Source organism: Emys orbicularis, chromosome 19 (assembly GCF_028017835.1).
Source record: "Emys orbicularis isolate rEmyOrb1 chromosome 19, rEmyOrb1.hap1, whole genome shotgun sequence".
Lineage (NCBI taxonomy): Eukaryota > Metazoa > Chordata > Testudines > Emydidae > Emys > Emys orbicularis.
The window spans coordinates 23,185,784-23,205,146 of record NC_088701.1 but is presented as its reverse complement, the minus strand read 5'-3'; the positions used below and the strand labels follow the sequence as shown (position 1 = coordinate 23,205,146).

The following is a 19,363-nucleotide window of genomic DNA, read 5'->3' as shown; positions in this document are numbered from 1 at the left end:
CAATGAAGCACTGTGGGATAGCTCCCGGAGGCCACTAATGTCGAATTCCGTCCTCACTACCCAATTCCGACCCCCATAAGGCCGATTTTATCGCTAATCCCCTCGTCGAGGTGGTGTAAAGAAACCGGTTTAAAGGGCCCTTTAAGTCGAAAGAAAGGGCTTCGTCGTGTAAACGTGTCCAGGCTTAAGTCGACTTAACGCAGCTAAAGTCGACCTAAACTCGTAGTGTAGACCAGGCCTTAGTTTGCAAGACTAAGAGCTGAGCCACATCAGCCAGTGCTGGCCAGATCTTGTAGTTTGGGCTGCTCCAAACCAGGCTGACAAGCTCCACTGGGGGGTTAGAATGCATGCAACCCAAAGAGGCAGATGCTCATCATCCACGTAAAGAAGAGAATTGATCTTTGCGGTATCATCATTGGGGTACCTGAAGGAAATGAATATAAGTACTTGCATGCGGACGAGTAGGATGAGATCCACTTGAGTAGCGAGATCTCATGTGTGCAAAGAGTTACAGTGCCATCTTCTGGGATATTCAACTCTCCTAACAAGTCAGCACGGAAAGTGTTCTCAGCTGCCCTCTCGCCCCCAAACTTCTTATCACGTGTCCCTCTGCTTGCAGGTTTAGCATTTTACCTCTGTGTCCTCTGTGGCTCCAGCCCCAGCCGAACTTGTTACAATGCCAAATCGCTCCTTCCTCTTCTTCAGCTTCTCATCATCTTCGCTCTGTGTGGAAAGAAGGTAGAAGATTTAGTTTGCCAGACAGGCGTAAAAGAATCATTTTAACAGTTGATAAGGTTCCTTTCCTTGCCCCCCAAATCTTCCTGCTTTTAGCTACACCACCAGCTGCTAGAAAAAAGAGAGTAGTTGCAAGATGATTTTGGGGTGCACATGAATTAGTGCACAGAACTGAACATACATGTTAGTAGGCATCATCATGCTGGCATGGTTAGGTGCCCCGTCCAGAAGGGATTTATTGAATAGATGCTAAAAAGAACCTCCGAGGAGCATTTATGATAAGTAGGTCCCCATGCAAAACCTGCTCTCCCTCCATGGTAATCAAGGAAAAGTGAAACCCATTTCTCTGGAGTACAGTGGTGAAATTCGTGGAGTTTGTGGGATTAATGGCTAAAGCTAAGTAACCTGTGACCTTGCACCTGCCTAACTTTGCAACGGCTCTATCCCCTCCACTTTAAATGTCTTTAACCTTTAACTGTCCACCTTAACAGGTCAAGTCAAAGAAGAGTCGACCACGATAGCTAGTGAGGCACGGTGCAGTGAGGTAGGGAGGAAAAGAGGAAGCCTTTATATTCCCAACGGAGTAAATGAAAGGCGCTGGATTGGCAGCCTTAGAAAGCGAGTCTCTGTTTAACCAAAGCAGTACACGTACCTGGGCAGTGGCAGTGTAAGCTTCCTGTCAGTGTGTCCCAATCATGACAGGGAGGGTCCCTTCCTAAGTTCTCCCTTAATGACCCCATTAAATCTTTGGCCTCGGTAATGGAACCCAAACTCATTTCACATAGGCCACTGAGCAGCAGACCAGGGTTGGATTTCAGTTAGGAACCTAGAGGTGAAAGCCTCTGTATCCCTATTACCAACCCAAGTGTAGGCCCAACATTGAGGATTTACAAGATCTCACATTAAAATCAAAATGTTTCCCTGATGAAATGCTCCAATGGAAATAGTTTTAAAAACTGCCCCGTAAAGTTTGCAACACGAAGAGAATTTGCAGAAAGTGAAGCTGGCTACTCCCTGCAGAATGATGGCATAAACACTCTTCAGCAGCTCTGGTGAAACTAGCAGCAAAAGGGAAGAACCCAATTCATTCTGATGAGCATCACCACCAACTAACACCAATCCACCTGCTGCATGTTTTTCCTCATTTGGAAATTAAGGAATGTGGTCGAACAACATGATAAAGAGGATGCACCCTCATAAGAACGCACGGATCGGGTCAGCCCAGTGGTCCATCTAGCCCAGTATCCGGTCTTCTGACAGTGGCCAGTGCCAGATGCTACAAAGGGAATCAACAGAACATGGCAATTCTGAGTGATCTATCCGGTCATCCAGTCCAGCTTCTCGCAGTTGGAGGTTTAGGGACACCCGGGGCATAAGGTTGTGTCCCTGCCCATCTTGGCTAATAGCCATTGATGAATCTATCCTCCATGATCTTCCTTCATTTTTTTTTTTAAACATAATTATACTTTTGGCATTCACAACATCCCCTGGCAACGAGTTCCACAGGCTGACTGTGCATTGTGTGAAGTAGTAGTTCAATTTGTTTGTTTTACAGCTGCTGCCTATTAATTTCACTGGGTGACCCTGGTTTGTGTGTTATGTGAAGGACTAAATAACACTTTATTCACTTTTTCCAAAGCATTCATGATGTTACGAACCTCTATCATCTCCCCCTCCATAGTCATCTCTTTTCCAAGCTGAACAGGCCCAGTTTTTTTAATCTTACACTTGATCCTGCAGTGAAACCATAATGCCATGTTTGCAACATCACATCTCTCTCTCTAGGAGCAGGCTAATGTCAGCCACAGGACTATGTGAATCATCCAACATAAACCAAGGGAACATTTTATACAACATAAGCGCCTGGGGAGTACATAGTTTCCCATGCCTGCCCCAGTGCAATAGGCCCTGAGCTTGAAGCGCTAGCTCCCCATTTGCCGTTAGAGACTTCATGGATCATGATGATGGTCTCAACTTTTATCAAGAGAACCCGCTGGCCCCTTCATAAGGGAGCGCTGATGTTACTGGAAAGTCTCACACAAGTTACCAAATAAGCTCTCTTTGTTGCTTCCAAGGAGGATTTTTATGGCCATATGGATTTATTTTATTATTATTATTTCCACCACTCAATTTCTTGCATTTTCTAATCCCCTATTTAGAGAGGTGCCCACTGGCCCGGAGGATGCTGCTATCTGTCAGCGGATCTTTTATAAGCCAAAGCAGAGTTTTTTCTGCAAGGCAGCATTCCAGTGCAATAGAACAATCCTAAAAATCCCTCCAAAGCTCAATCTAGACACAGTCTTAACATGGGCCCCAAGATCTTTGGTTCAGCCTCAAGAGGACATGTCAGTATATATCCTGTGTACATTTGCACAGTAGAGCAGGCAGATTAGCCAGCATAGATATTGGTTTTGCACATTTTAACTCCTACAGACTGATGTGACAAATAATCCATCCCACAAAGTACCCTAAACTCTCTCACTTACAACAGACCATGAGGCTCGGCTCTGTGGTTCTATTCTGTTAATGACGTTAATGTGAACTATGTACATGGGGTCACTAGGGATCTTTGAAAGGCACCTTCTGTTTGAAGCCTTCACAAAAAACAGACATCCCTTAAAACTGGGAATGTCCTAACTAGATTGTGGTTAATTCTCAGTTAAGGGTTTCTACACCCTTACCACTTACAAGCTTAAGGCTCTTTCCTGGGAATCGTTAGTAAGCAGAACTACCAATAAGTTGATGGCAGCCGCGGATGAAAGAGACCAGGGCTGTAATTTGCTGTAAAATTCTACAGCTGCTGCTTCTCCAGGATCTGCACAAGAGAGGTATCTCACAACCCTGTCAAGTGGTATTTTTCTAAACCATTAAATATGAAGGCACCTTTCCTTTGAATGATTTGCTGCAGTGCCCTTGGATTTGTTAGCCATGGTTCAATAAACCGCCCGGGTAGAATCGGGCTTGCTATCCAACGCTAGGGGCTCATTTCTGCAAGCATCAGAAAGGATGTCTCATGGAGCTCAACTCCATTCTTTTGCTGACATTCACTTTGCACACCAAACTGTTTTCACAGGGGATGCTTCAGATTAGGATATTTTACTTCACTCCCTGCTCCTTCAGCGAGAGCAGAGGGGCGGGCATGCATGCTCAGAGGAGTTCTTCTCTTGCTATGGACACAATACATTTGGCTACCGCTGGCAGGATGAGAGATCTGATTGACTAATGGTTTTCAGTCTAGCAAGAGGCAGTCTGATATACCACACAACTACCGCTATACTCATCATAGGGCTCTTGCCCCCCTTTTCTATTCCCTGCACTGGCCACCACTCCTCTCAAAAGCATTTCCATTTTGACATGACCATCTCAGCACTCACTCAGCTAGCTTCACAAATTCCATTTCAGTGATTTGCAGTCTGAATGGACGCAATTTTACTGACGTTTTGCAGAACCGTCACGTCCCTACATTTCTCGAGATTCTCCACAAAATCAGAGGCTTTTATCTCCACTGCCACTACCCACACAGATGCCTTGACTATCAGTAATAACCAAGGCCATCATTACCCTTTAAAAGCCTCAATGCATCCATTTTCAATGGATTTATTTCTAGCTTTGGCTATTTCAGTCCTCATTTAGCCAGTTTCGTCAACTCAGGCTGTCCAATTACCTTGCTACACTCCTATAATTTCTCCTCTGTCCCCTGTCACTAAGTATATTTCATGTCTTCCCCTCCAACACCATTTGTTACATTTCGTGACTGGGGAGAGCATGGTCTGACAGAAGCACTAAAAGGCATTCATTTGCAATCAGGTGAAGCCTGCAGAGCCATCCTTGTGATGACACAAATAAGAGATGAAACAAATCGAAACCATCACCAATACAGCGGGTGCCCGGAACTCCTCACTGGATGCACAACTTCCCACGTCCATTAGGCATCCTAAGTAAATGGGTATGAACTTCGTCATCATTTGCTTTACTAAAAAGGCACCCCATCAGAGCAAGAACCCAGGAGGCCCACTACCTACAGCTAATAGAAATCATATATTGCTAACAAGTAACTTCTAACCCGATTGCTCCATTTTAATAAACTGACGTGAGCCAGCCAAGCACAGGAAACAAACCGGACACTTAGAAAAAAAGATCCATTTAAATGCAAACTCGCAAACCAGACCTAATGACATCACCGGTGCTGTGGCCAATTTTCATGACAAAAGTGACACTTGACACCCCGTCAGCGAGCAGCTGGACAGCCTTCGTTATGTCAATACCTTACATAAATGACACCATAGCAACCGGCTCAGCATTATTAATTATGACATCTCCAAGTGTTGTGGCAACAGGGGCGACTGAAAAGTTTTAATTGAAAACTCAGCAATTTCTCATGAGTTTTGGCTCCATAGGCAGTCAAGGCCCAAACAGCGCATTCATTTCTTTCTGTGCACTTATGACACTTCACTGGAGTAATTATTGCTAAATACAACTGCTAACTTTTTCTTTTGTTCCAGGATCCCCTTAGCCCTTGAACACCCACAGATCTGCCATGTTTTTAGTCTTTAACTTCCCTTCCCAGAAAGCCTCTCGAGACCCTGACTATAAACAACAATCATTTAAAGGAAGCAGTGCAGTGTAGCAGCTCTGGCCTCCATCTGCCTGCTAGGGACTGGGTCTCTGTACTCACCATTACCACTACCTAGTTTCTTACATGATCCCCAGCGCGGGAGCATCACAGTGCCTCTCCGGGCATGGCTTGTTAGCACTCTGGGTTTGAAATGTCATTATTCCCATTTTACAGCTGGGGGACAGAGGGGTAGACAAATTAAGTGACCTTCCCAAGACACACAGAAAGTCTGTGGTAGAGCAGGGAACTGAACCCAGTTTTCCTGTGTCTCGATCCAGGAGGCCATCCTCTCTAAGGCTACGTCTACACTAGAAACTTCAAAGTGCTGCCGCGGGAGCGGCTTTGAAGTGCGAGCGTGGTCGCGCATGAGCGCTCTCTCCCGGCGCTCCTGGTAATCCACCTCCACGAGGGGAATAGCTCTGAGCGCTGGGAGCCTGTCCACACCAACGCTTTAAAGCGCTCAGACTTGCTGCGCTCAGGGGGTTGATTTTTCACCCCCCTGAACCAGCAAGTTAGAGCGCTATAAAACGTAAGTGTAGATAGACAAGCCCTTCGTGTGGGCATATCACCTCCTCCGTCCCTAGAAAGGCGGTTGTGAAGCTTAGAGTCTTTGGAACTACCAATGGTGGGCAGAATTATGTATCATTTGGGATCATGGGGGCTGCAAAAATCACTGTTTGGAGAAGTGTAATCTATATGCAAGCACTGATGCTGGTAGAGAAAATCCACTCCAATCTGCTCATTTAACCATGTACAACCATGCTCTTCGATTGCTACGGGTGACCAAAGTGTTGTTCGAACCCTGCTGGTGGGAGAATGGCCCAAATACAACTTCAGGAGAAACAGCAGCACTGTGTCTTTAAAAGGACACATGGGAGTGTCTCTTGGGGAACTGCACTGAGCTGCAGGTTTTTATTTATTTTTTCGGTAACCCCTCCACCCCCGATTGTGGCCCTGCAGGGAAAGAGTATAACAGTCTCACTAAATCAACACTGTTCTAATGATCTTGCTCACTTGACCCCCTAGCATGACAGTGTCAGATGCAAACACGCTTACAATAAACTTCACTCCATCTTTGGCTCCTCGCTGACAGGTTTTGATTCATGGGGTGCTGAAACCCATCTGAGGAAAATTACCTCTATCAAAACACTGCTATCTCTGCATTTATCAAGCCCTGGGGCCATGCTTGAGTGTACAAATGGGCACATGTGCATCTGCAGGAAAAGCTGACCTTTCCAGCAGCATCAGACAAATTTTAACCTTACTGTTACTAGGTTTGCTCCCTTTGCACTCACACTAGGAGAGATTTTTGGGGGGGGTGGGGGGAAGAGGGGGGCTTTCCGTGAAGGATTCGGCCTGAGAGTTAAAAACTTTTAAAGTGTAATGGGCATGGGGGAGTGTGCAGGATTTTAGACATGTGTAACTACACATTTCTACTGTGCTGTACCTAGCTGCAGCACTTTTGTTTCAATCTAGCCCTGTCCTGTCATTTTGAACGAAGTAAGTGGCTAACCTAGTCATCCCCAGGGCCACAAGCACACAGCTCACCTCAGTGCGATCGTCAATAATAATGTCACCACACCACACGGAGCTTCCTCAGGCTCTTTTCTAACCCATTCAAGATTTTGGCACTTTCCTTTATAAGTGGCAGCTTTCTACAGCCAGCAACTGAATGGTCAATGATTCTTCAAATCAGCCCTTAGGCCTGTAAGTTGTTCAACACTCTCCATGCCAAATGACTTCAATGGGAGTGGCTGGAGCTCAGCTGAGCTCCAGGCAGAATCAGGTCATTCATTTTGAAGGCGGGATTACTTCTATAGACGGAAGCACCTTGGGACAGGTGTCTCTTTTGGAACGTACCCACAGAGCATGCGGGCAGTGTCCAGTGAAAGGTTTTGATCAAACTGAAAGGACGACGACATTAACTGGACTGAGCTCTTCACCTGAAAAAGTGGTACTCGACAGTTGAACCAGAAGACTCTCGAGTGGTCACACCCCCAAACCAGCTTTAAAAGACCCTGTTTACTGCAGCCAGACAAATAGGCCAGGAGCAGCCTTTTCGTGAAGCAACACTGACACACAGTGGGGGCAGGTGGGCAAACCCAACATGTACATCCACTGAAGAGGTCCAACCAACACAGCTCCAGATTTTAAAAATGTCCGTGAGAATTAAATAATCCCAAGTTTATCTGGCCTTTATTTCATATCTAGTTTATTCCCAAAAGATAAATGGACCCTTTTAAAAATCAGATCATTCCCCTCGCCCCACAGGGTGGGCAGGTTGCCAGTTTCAGTGCTGGAAGGGTGAATGCCAAAATGCATTAAGTCTTGGTTTCCATGGTGCACGGAGCAGCTCTGGTACTAACCTCATCCCCGCAAGCAGAATTGGATTTTAACTTGGGAGGGGAGGGCGCAGCTGGTTACCTTTTTAAATGACACGCAAGAGCTCCCTGCAACAATGGCGGCACTCAGCTTTGCTCCAACAGGAGAAGCCCTGTTCTTTCTCCCATCTGAAGTGAGGCAGCTCCCAGCTGATCCCCGTCGTACAAGTGAAACCTCTTGGTGTCCTCTATGTTAGGGGCTGGGGGGGCCCAGATCAGCTGTAATGTCCCTAGTAATTACTAAGGCTATGGCTACATACAAGTGCTGCAACTACACCACTGCAGTAGACACACTTGCTACCGCAGTGGTCGGGGAGTTTCTGTCCCTGTGGTAAATCCACCCCCTCAAGAGGTGGCAGCTAGGTCAATGGAAGAATTCTTCCATCAAACTAGTTTTGTCGGGCTTCGGTCAGCTGAACGCCATCTTGGGGTGGAACTTTCCACCCCCTTGAGCAATGCAGCTAGGCTGACTTAAGTTTTAGGCGTAGACCAGTCCCAAGCTTTAGTGCTCAAATAGTGTTTCTCAACAGCCGTCCATGAGATCTGGTCCCTGGCACCAAAAGGGTTGAGAAACGCTGCTCTAACGAACAGCTCATTTCGACTGATGGGAGGACTCTGCACTGAGTCAATCACTGCAAACAAAGAAGGGGTGCTTCTGAAGGGACAGTAAGAGATGAGAACACGTACTAACACACATTTCTCCCCCTGGTTAGCCTTAGATACCCAGGAAGCCCAAGCAAGTGACATAGCAGCAGCTCCTAATCCTCAGTTGTTTAGATTTCATAGCAGTGGCCGGGGTGTAGGTGCTATGGAATGACACCTCGAGGCTACAGCGCAGGGCTCATTACAAATAATGAAGATAGACGGAAATGAATGGAGGACCAACCTCTCTCTTTAGTAGCAGCAGACAGGTGATGAGCATTGGGCTCGGGCTCAATACAGGAAACAGAAGTGGTAGGGAAGAGGCTACACTCTGAAGAACCTGCCAATACTCTAATCTCACCTTTGACAGCGGGCATCAGATCACAGATGATCAAAGTAGTGTGTAATCTTGGGGTCATGCTAGATTCACCACTAATCCTAGACCTTACAGACAAGAAACCATGGTACAATACCTCACACTGCTGAAAGCCAAGCCTCACAGTATTGTATGGGCAAAATGCCGTCTCCATAGATTAAGAGTCCCCTAGAGAAAAGGAGTCTGAATTTCCAGATCAACACTGGAGAGGAATTCTAATCACGAATGTAGAGATACAGACACAAACCTCCATAATCTCATCCTTGGAGCTTTCATTCTGAGAGAATGAAAGGGTGTGCATGCGCATGTATGTATAAAAATGGACCCTTCTGGTCATCTACTCTCCTGTATCTTGCTGCAGCATGACGGATGGCAGGATGAAAAGCAGAGCCCTGAGGCTTTCAGGCGATGGTAGATTAATGATGACATGGCCTTGACCTCCAAAAGGTAAAGGTTATGAAACACTCAAGGGTAACTGGGCTTCCAATTTCATACCCAGAGGGTGAATGACAGCAACTGATGGTTTTATTCTCAGAAACACTCCAATCCTGGGACGCACAGCTGTCACCCACCACCTTTTTGAAATTCATCTCAACGTATTTATACCTCCTGGCTCTTTTGCCTTGCAGACTCCATTCAAGAGCTTCCGAGTCCATTTGGAGTTGATAAACTAATGTACATCAGCAAATATTTAGCAGGGGCTGTGAAACAATTGGAAATCCCAGGGGTTTTATATAAGCATTCCTCATGTGGCTTACCTTTCAATTCGCATCCCCAGAATTGCTTTTCACAGAAATATCATTGTGCAAGACCTCAGCTTCATACTATATATACACACTGTAAACTATCTTAGAGGAACCACCAAGGAGCTGGTGGTTTTATAGACTCCACTTCCCCACCCCCATTCTGCTGCCCCCAAAAGACCTCCAAATGCCTGGTTGTTTTCAATCTGTCCCTTTCAACCCAAGTCAACACAGCACTTTAATCTCCAACCTCATGAAATGAAGGTAAATAAAATTTTGTAAGGTTCACCTCACTTCATGTCTTCATTCAACATTTGGAGCTAATTACAGGGAGACGTATGGCGAGATTGAGGCTCTCTCTTTCCAGTGGCTCAAAGTCTTGTTCAAAAGAGAGAGCATTCCCTCGGCCTAGCGTGGAATACGTTCACCTTTTCAACTCCATTTATACTAGATACCTACGAAAGGGTTATTCATGAAAGGCTTGTATCACGGCCTACTTATGAAAATACTCTGCTCTTTTGGATCACCTTTCCTCCCAGGCTCGGGGGGGGGGGGGGGAATTGTTTATAGACAGTAGTATAAGAGATGTACACTGAAGGGTCTCTCAGCACTTCACAAGCATTATTCAGTTGCATCCCACTGGGAAATGGGCATCATCCTCATTTTGCTAATGGTTCACTCAAGATTCCCCCAGCACCTCAGTGACAGAACACAGAAGTTCCAGCCCTAAGAACTGACCATCTGTGTTTCACTGATGCAACTTTAGCTGGCCTCTCGAAGTGTGGGGAGTTTACTGACCAAGCTCCTCTCTTGGAAGGTTCTCACACATTTTGCTGTCTTTAAGGACTAGGACTTTCACAGCATCAGCCTCTAGATCATGTAGGTCTGGAGTGATGCTTCATTTGCCAGCTAACATGGTCTATTAAAACATTTATAAACACTAGGGACAAATCAAAATGCATCTAAGCCAGTCGCTTTTAAGGGCAGCAACTCCTAGTACAGATTTCCGAATGCCAATACAACAAAGAGGCCAACTTGTTAAACTTATTGAGCCGGATTCTGATCTGACAGTGGTGTGAACTGAGAGCATCTCCATTCAAATCAGTGAAACGTAAATGCAGTACAGGCAAGATCAGTAGCAAGCCTCTATGCTGAGACAGCAACTTTGTAATTCACAGTAAGCAATTTTCTGCTATAATACATTAGTCGGGGGGGAAAAAGTGACTGTGGTGTTACCTTTAGCACCTCTCCCTTTCCCCACCTTCCTTCCAGTAAAAATCCAGGAAACAGATCAAGCAAGGGAAGGATGAAGGAATCTAGCTAACGTATTTTTTGGACGCTGGTTTTGGTAGAGGGCAAAAGTTACAACAGCTGGCAGTTCTGAGGTTTCTCTGTGTCAAGATACTGAGGCCTTAACAGTTAAAAGTTTATGCTCTCTCCAAATGGAATCAGCAGGGGAGGAAGACAAAAAAGTCACAGCCATGTGTTAAGAGTACACCTGCAACTCTCCCAGAAGTGGAATACTGAAGTTGAAAAGCATTCTTTGACCTAGACGTCAGAGGAAGAAAGACACACGTAAGGAATGCCACATGGCAGAGTGAAAAAGACACATCTCAGGTGCAGGGCAAGGCAAAGGGGTTAGGAAGCATCTTCACAGTCCCTTAAGAACAGCGTCCTAAACATCATCAAAGCATTTCAGCAGAGTTGTTTTTTAATTTACCAGCACAGACAGATTTTGACAAGCCCACAATGTACAGAATCTCTACCAATCTGTAGACACCAGAGGCTTTGCTTGACAAAAACATATTTAGGAGTTATGGTATTTATGGTAAACAAGAGGCCACCCCAAGTTAAAGCTACTTGGTGCAGGGAAAGTTTTCCCTTGAAGCGTCCAGCTGTTATTAAAAAGGAGCAATCGGGCGATTACTAAACACTATTTGAATTGCACATTAGCCCCAGATTTAAAAAAAAATAATCCATCCTATTCAAAACCAACAAGCGCAAAAACGGCAACACACCACAGCAATGTTAACCCTTCCTGTGCACTGAGACAGTTTACATCCACACACCTCTATTTATGGGAGGGCGAACTTTTTATTTGGGGAAGTGGATCATATTTCAACTGTATTTTATCAGCTGAGGCCAATATGACTCACCATTCTACCAACTAGCAATGTTAAAGTGGTGATAAATGTGGAATCAAACCACATTCCAAGGCACTGGAACTCCAGTGAATTTGAGGTGCAAGGAAAAACATCAGGGTGCATCCTTGCTCGTTGAAATGGACAGCACAGTCCCAGTGTGCTGAAAATGAGTGTGTAAAAGGGGACGTGTGGGATCCCCAGATTTATCCCCACTCCAGGATTTCAGATCAAACTGGCTCAGTTGACAAGTCAAATGAAGGTTCTTCTATCTGCAGGCCTCACACTTCCCCTGGGACCTGGAAATGCAACTGGGCTCTTTCCAACTGTGACCCCCAACGGTAAGTGATTTTGCAATCAGTACTGAGCTACAGATTTGGACAGAGGCCAAAGAGAATCCCCCTCACTCTCCCATAGCAGCATTGGGAGCTCATGCAGGGCTAAGCACCCCTAGATATCACAGTGACTGAATACGTCCATTCTATAGAATAGACAATACATGAAAATGTATCAATATCAAAGCGATTGGATCCAACTCAGTACATGGGGAGCAGAGATTGGGAGTAATCAGTGGCCATTAGACTTAAAGTCTATATATGGTCAAAATCTAAAAAGGCTATGGGAGAAAGAACAAATGGCAATACACAATACTACTTCAGAGTGTCACTTCATGACATAGATTCATTAGGACAGGCTTTGAACTAATCTATAAACCAGATTAAATGCAAGATTCCCAACACACACAAGCGAGAGCGTTAGCAATAGCTCTCAGAGTCGTTCATTCACCATTTTATACTCGGTTTCTCTTTTTGCAGAGTGGCAGAGACAAAGAATGGGTTGATTAACTCCCTTCCATGACCAACTTTGCTTGGCTGAATTCCCCTGTAGTCTGGTTAGCAGAGGCATTACTGGCGTTTAATTATTAAAGGTGAACGGAGAATTGAAAAATGTAGTTATTTGTATGACAGTACTGCTTAGTTCCCAACCAAGATCAGGGCCCCATTGTGCTGGGCACTGCCCAAACATGGAGCAAGAGACTGGCCTTGCATCAAAGAGCTAATAATCTTCAGAGATAAGACAGAGGGTGGGAGAAAGGAGTTCCAGTGTCCAGGGTACCAGCCTGGGACATGACGGAGACCAAGGCACTCAACTCCCTGCTCCGCCACCAATGACCCATTTCTCTGGGCCTCAATTTCATCTGTACAACGGTGCTAACAGCACTTCCCTACCTCACAGCGGTGCTGGAAGGGTAAATACAACAAAGATAAGGTGCTCCGATGCTACGGTAACGATGGCCGTAGATGTACATTAGGTGGATTATACTTTGCCGCTCAGGAAGAGGCAGGGATTAATCGACAGGCTCAAGGTAGCACAGGAAGTGTGTGGGAGAACTGGGAACTGAACCCAGATCTCCGGAGTCTTGGTCCAGAGCCAGAGCCACAAGACCGTCGCTCTGAACTCGGAAAGCAAGAATTTTATTATGCAAAGTTTATCCGTAGCCCTATTGAAAAGGCATGCAAGTACTGCAAATCTCGTCTATCATCAAGCAGACCGGATATCACCCATCGAATTAGTCCAGCTACTCTGGATGTTAGCTACTTCAAATGTCTTATCAAATACTCAGGAGCGTCTCTCTGGTCTGGAATAAGAAGGCAGTAGAAGTACACCCAGTAGAAAAGTAATATATATTTGTCCTTTTCTATTTGCTTCACGGCTTAAGGTTTCTGTGATGCCAACAAAAGCAGCCCCAAATTCAGGGAGATGGGCAGGTCAATGAAGGAGCAGACTTTTTGCAAATATTTTGTCAAGATCAAAATGTTGCTAGTTTTTAAATCTCCACATACATTTCTCAAGGATTTCAGATCACATGCAGAGAAAAATTTGCTGGCCAAACACATTTAAGACAGTTTAACCTCTAAACACTGTTCCTTCATTTCTGTTTGGATCTTAAGTGTTCCTTTTTCCAGAAGACATTGTACCTTTTTATTAGTGGGAATAGCCAGAGCAAGGAATAGATGTGTTAGGAATTTCCAAATTATTAGTAACAGAAGTCAGGTTAAATCCCAGACCTTAATGCAAATCACTTTTCCAACACCACCATCAAGCTCAGGAGTCTAAGCCCACCCACTCATACATTTAGTCCAAAAGACTTACTGCTTTTTGTTTTAAATAGAGTTAAAATACTCAGCAATATAAATCTACTATGTTTTGGCAAAAAACAGGTCAATCAGAATCCCCTTAAAGCTAAACTAATAATACATTTAAAAAACCATCTTATGCCTAGGGCAGTAGGGTTTTACACAGCCATTTCCTGTGGGACTCTCTTGTAGGAAAGCTGACATACATAAACAAAGGCATTACTCAGAGATGGGCCTGAACCTAAATCCAGATCCATCTGATGGCATTCTGATCTGGATCAATCCATTTTGCAGCTCTGAGCAAGCTCCAGTAATCACAGAACTTTTTAAATGCACTCTTATGATATCTCCTTGAATTGGGATGAGTTAGGAAAGCCTTTCCCCTTTATTAAATAACTAAATCAAAGCAGGCTTCCAATGAAGTGAGACTAAGCATTTTCCATAAGCTGAATTAGTTGGGATGATAATACTCTTAACAGCCTGATCCAAAGCCCCATGGGAGTCTTCCATTGATTTAATGTGTTTTGGATCAGTTACATTTAGCGAGGCTCCACAACGTTCTGCAAGACTGTGTTAAAAGGTAAACCCATCGAAGCAAAAGGGGTACTCCAATTCCAAATCGAATGCCATAGCAACTCACTGAAAGTGTATTCATTTGACTGCATGGTAGGTTTCCGAACTCACAGGACTCCCTCCGTAGTCAGTACTTTCAGAAAAATGTTGGAGAAGAAAAGTAATCCAACCAATGAGGGAAGGGAGTAAAATTACAGCAAGTAGCACTAGCAGAGATGTTTGACAGTTTGGTTAAGAGCAATGGAGAAAGCTTCTTAAATATCTTTATTTAAAAATTCAGAGGGTGGTAGTGCAAACAGAATTTTTATAGGCTTAAGACCTTTATTTAAGAAAGCCCTAGCAGTTCATGCTACTACCTCTCTCTCATTCACTCTTCATTTTATGTGGGTTGGGTTTTTTGGTTTAACTTTTGTCTTCCCTGGTGAGCAGGAGGGGTTAAAGAGAAACCTGACTTCGTTTCTCTCCCTCAAATTAGAATAGATCCTTGAAGGCTAAGAGCAAGAGCACAGTTTGCCATTCTCCCCCAGTCGCTCCTCCAAATTCCTGCAGCCAAGTGGTTCAACAGCCCCTGAATGGCACACATAATGACATCATTGATTGAACCATAATAGAAGGGAAAGGGGGAGTGGGGAAAAGATGTATTTGTGTTACAGACAAAAGATAAGTTCTGTTTCACAGCAGGGACAAACAAAGAACCAGATGACTGCACAGAGTGAGGTCACAGAGTCCCCCCCAGCATTGTCTTCCCTTTAAGCAACCCCTTCCCCACTCCCTAAAGGTTTGTTAGGGACGCAAATCCTTTTCAAATGGCACTGTGGATAAAGAAAAGATCAGGAGTCCTGCTGACCCCTCGCAGCTCCTCGTCATTTATTTTGAACATGACATCGTGTGTGTGTGTCAGCGTGTGCAAAGAGGTAACAGGAGGGGAAGAGACAAACACGAAGAAAGGAGTAACTGTAAACACTACATTACTACGAACATTAAAGCCGTTACAAAGGGGAAAGGCAAAGCAAAAGGACAACAAAATAATGGAACGTCCCCGTCGGAACCACTCAATTACCGTGTTTTTAGATTTCACCATTTCTTCCTCTCCCCTAGACTGGCAGCTGTTTGGGAAAGGAGCCTGCCACGAATCTGAAATTGGGAGCATACTCTGGGTATTGTGTTCATTAAGGGATGGCCAAACTGAAATATGCAAAACACCCTGAAGTCTGGAGGAGAGGAGTTGGTTCAGTCCATTTGAGAGAAGGCATTTGCATAGTTCAGATTCGGACTGAGAACACAGCAAAGGTTATGGACTGTTTCAATGCAGGGTTTCGGTTTGGCCTATGCCTAGCAGAAACACACCATGTGAAATTATTTAGAGTGCACTGTCTGGGGGTGGGGAGAGAGATGCAACCCTCCCCAAAAAGAGAACCACTCACAAGCCGGTAACCAAAACGAGGAGACAAACAGATGGTGTCACCAGTGTGACGAGAAACAAGACAGAGGGATTTTATAGTCCAGTGTCGAAAATCTGAAGAAGCGTGAGAAAGACACTGTAATATTATCAAGAGGGACTAAAAGATCTTCCATTAAAGAGGGAGGAAGAAAAATGCTCAAACTCAAGTAGGACAGTGGTTCTCCCCCCTCCCAATAGCACTCACTGGTCACATGGGCCTGGCTCTGCTGCCGCCTCCTCATTTCCAGCTTCTAAATTGTATCCAACAGCCACAAATACCCTCAGGTCTTTCCTGTTGCTATTGTTCTATATAAGCTGCTCAGTGCTGGAGTTGCCACAGGGATGTAACATGAATAGAAAAAGAGAAGTCCATGAGACCCTCTCTCTCAGGTCCATTTTACAGAAGAGTTTGAGAACCAGGAGAAAAGGAAAAACAACAAGAGTGGTATGGCACACAAGCTGCCAGCAACTCAGGCCTGGTCTACACTAGGCATTTATGTCGAATTTAGCGCCGTTACATCGAATTAACCCTGCACCCATCCACACCACGAAGCTATTTAGTTCGACATAGAGGTCTCTTAAATTCGACTTCTGTACTCCTCCCCAACGAGGGGAGTAGCGCTAAATTCGACATGGCCATGTCAAATTAGGCTAGGTGTGGATGGAAATCGACGCTAATAGCTCCGGGAGCTATCCCACAGTGCACCACTCTGTTGACGCTCTGGACAGCAGTCCGAGCTCGGATGCTCTGACCAGCCACACAGGAAAAGCCCCGGGAAAATTTGAATTCCTTTTCCTGTCTGGGCAGTTTGAATCTCATTTCCTGTTTGGACATCGTGGCGAGCTCAGCAGCACTGGCAACGATGCAGAGCTCTCCAGCAGAGATGGCCGTGCAATCTCAGAATAGAAAGAGGGCCCCAGCATGGACTGATCGGGAAGTCTTGGATCTCATCGCTGTGTGGGGCGATGAGTCCGTGCTTTCCGAGCTGCGCTCCAAAAGACTGAATGCAAAGATCTACGAGAAGATCTCTAAAGCCATGGCAGAGAGAGGATACAGCCGGGATGCAACGCAGTGCCACGTGAAAATCAAGGAGCTGAGACAAGGCTACCAGAAGACCAAAGTGGCAAACGGACGCTCCGGATCCCAGCCACAGACATCCCGTTTCTACGAGGCACTGCATTCCATCCTAGGTGCGGCCGCCACCACTACCCCACCACTGACCGTGGACTCTGAGGATGGGATATTGTCAACGGCCGGTTCCTCGGACATGTTAGCGGACGGGGAAGATGAGGAAGGAGATGAGGAGGACGAGGCAGTCGACAGCGCTTACAACGCTGATTTCCCCGACAGCCAGGATCTCTTCATCACCCTTACAGAGATCCCCTACCAACCGTCCCCAGCCGTTAACCCGGACACAGAATCAGGGGAAGGATCGTCCAGTAAGTGTTTTAAACATCTAAACATTTATTTTTAACAGAACAGGAATATTAACAACAACAACAACGGGTTTCTCATGATTAGTGTGCCCTAGGCGCTTAACGTTTCAGTCCTGGGCAGTGCAACTATTGAAAAAAAATCTAACAATGTCCGGTTTTGCATGATTGTTCTGCCCAAGCCGCTCTACTGTTTAGTCCCTGCCAGTGCAGCTACAGTAAAATGCGGTCTATATGTCCGGGGATAGAGCTGAAATCCTCAATGGACATCTCCATGAAGCTCTCCTGGAGGTAATTGGAAAGCCTTTGCATCAGGTTCCTGGGGAGAGCGGCCTTATTGGGTCCTCCGTAATAGCAGACATTTCCGCGCCAGGAGACAAGCAAGTACTCCGGGATCATTGCCCTGCAGAGCATGGCGGCATACGGCCCTGGTCTTTGCAGGCTTTCCCGAAGCATTCTTTGTTTTTCCGTGTCTGAGATCCTCATCAGGGTGATGTCGCTCATGGTGACCTACTTTGAATTAGGTAGGGGAATGTTAGTATTGGGACTGCTTGCCCGTTCCTTTACAGAACTGTAACCGGCGGTTTACAGCCACGCGGTGGAGGCGGGAGAGGGGCAGCATACAGGGATCTTTCCCTGGGACAGCCGCGAGGGGGTGGGACAGGGGCAGAGCTCATGCTTGCCGGATTGCTGGCAGCAGGGACTGGCATTGCTTTCAATGTGAAAGGAGGCCAGTGCTACTATTAAAGTTTTAAGCAGCCACAAGTCTACGGCTTACCATGTCGGCCTGCTACACAAATTCCGGTGTCTTGCCCCGCTTCTCTGATCTGCACTGCAAGACCCCAGGCACTGAATGTGAAGGCCGAAAATTCGACCTTGTCCTGAGTGCGCATGTGATAGGTGCTGTGCATGGTCTTCTTTACAGAGAAAGACTATGTTCTTTGTTCACAACTAAATTTATCTTTCTGAGGAATTCACTCCCTTTTTCCCATTCCCACAGCTGCGACTGTCTCCCAACCCAGCCTGGCATCACACTCCCAGAGGCTAGCGCAGATTAGGCGTAGGAAGAAGAGGACACGGGAGGACATGTTCTCGGAACTTATGGGCTGCTCCCGAGCCCAGGCAGCCCAGCAGACTCAGTGGAGGGAGAACTTGTCCCAAATGCACCATTCACACGTGGAACGGGAGGAGAGGTGGCGGCAGGAAGACCAGCAGGCGACTCAAACACTGCTTGGACTAATGAGGGAGCAAACGGACATGCTCCGGCGCCTTGTGGATGTTCTGCAGGACCGGAGGCAGGAGGACAGAGCCCCGCTGCAGTCTATCTGTAACCGCCCTCCCCCGCCACCAAGTCCCATACCCCCCCTCACCCAAAGTCCAAAGAAGGAGGGGCGGCAGAGTCCGTGAAAACTCTCACTCCACCCCTGCAGACTGCTCTACTACTAGAAGGCTCTCATTCCCCAAAATTTGACAAGTCCTTTCCTTCCTGCCTCACCCAAGCCCCCGTCCAAAGTTTCACCCCCCAGTTTCATGTGTAGTTGCTAATAAAAAATACGTTTCTGTTAATTACTGTTTCCATCATGTTCTTTAGAGGAGAGTCTGTCTGAAGTGGGGGAAGGGGGTTGGTGATTGGACAGAACAGTCACCTTTACCAGGGTACAGAGGCGGGGGCAGGTTCAGCAGCAGGGCACACACACATTGCAGTCACTAGTTACCCTGGTCATTCTGGGAGGTGGTTTTAGTGTTCTGTGGGGGGTGGGGGGTGCTCTGTGACTTTGTGGCGGGGGAGGGCAGTTACAGCTCTTATGCAGCGGTCCTTATCCTGGATCACAGAGCCACGCAGCAGGGGATCTGTAACCGTCCTCCCCCTGCCACAAAGTCACATAGCCCCCCCACACACACAGAGTCCCGAACAGGAGGGGTGGCAGGGTCCGTTGAAACCACCAGTCCACCACTGCGGAGCCTGTCATTCCTGGAGTTTGGAAGCGTCATTTGCATCACTACACTACACCCGCTCCCCACCACAGTCTGCGTCCCAGATTCAACACTTTCCCACGAAAACAGTAATAAAGAAAACGGTGTTCATTAACAAAATTCAAGTGATTTTATTTTTAAACGTGTGTTGGAAGGGGGGTAACGGGGTA

General features: G+C 46.1%; 1 protein-coding gene across 2 annotated transcripts in view; it reads right to left on the bottom strand.

Moving 5' to 3' along the window:
* The window catches only part of SARNP (SAP domain containing ribonucleoprotein), a 57,319-nt gene that overhangs the window by 9,139 nt on the left and 28,817 nt on the right, over positions 1-19,363 (bottom strand). For both annotated transcript variants that reach the window (XM_065419311.1, XM_065419312.1), the window contains one exon: positions 634-723. In XM_065419311.1, coding sequence (XP_065275383.1) covers positions 634-723 — 90 coding nt within the window. The remainder of the gene's footprint in view (positions 1-633; positions 724-19,363) is intronic.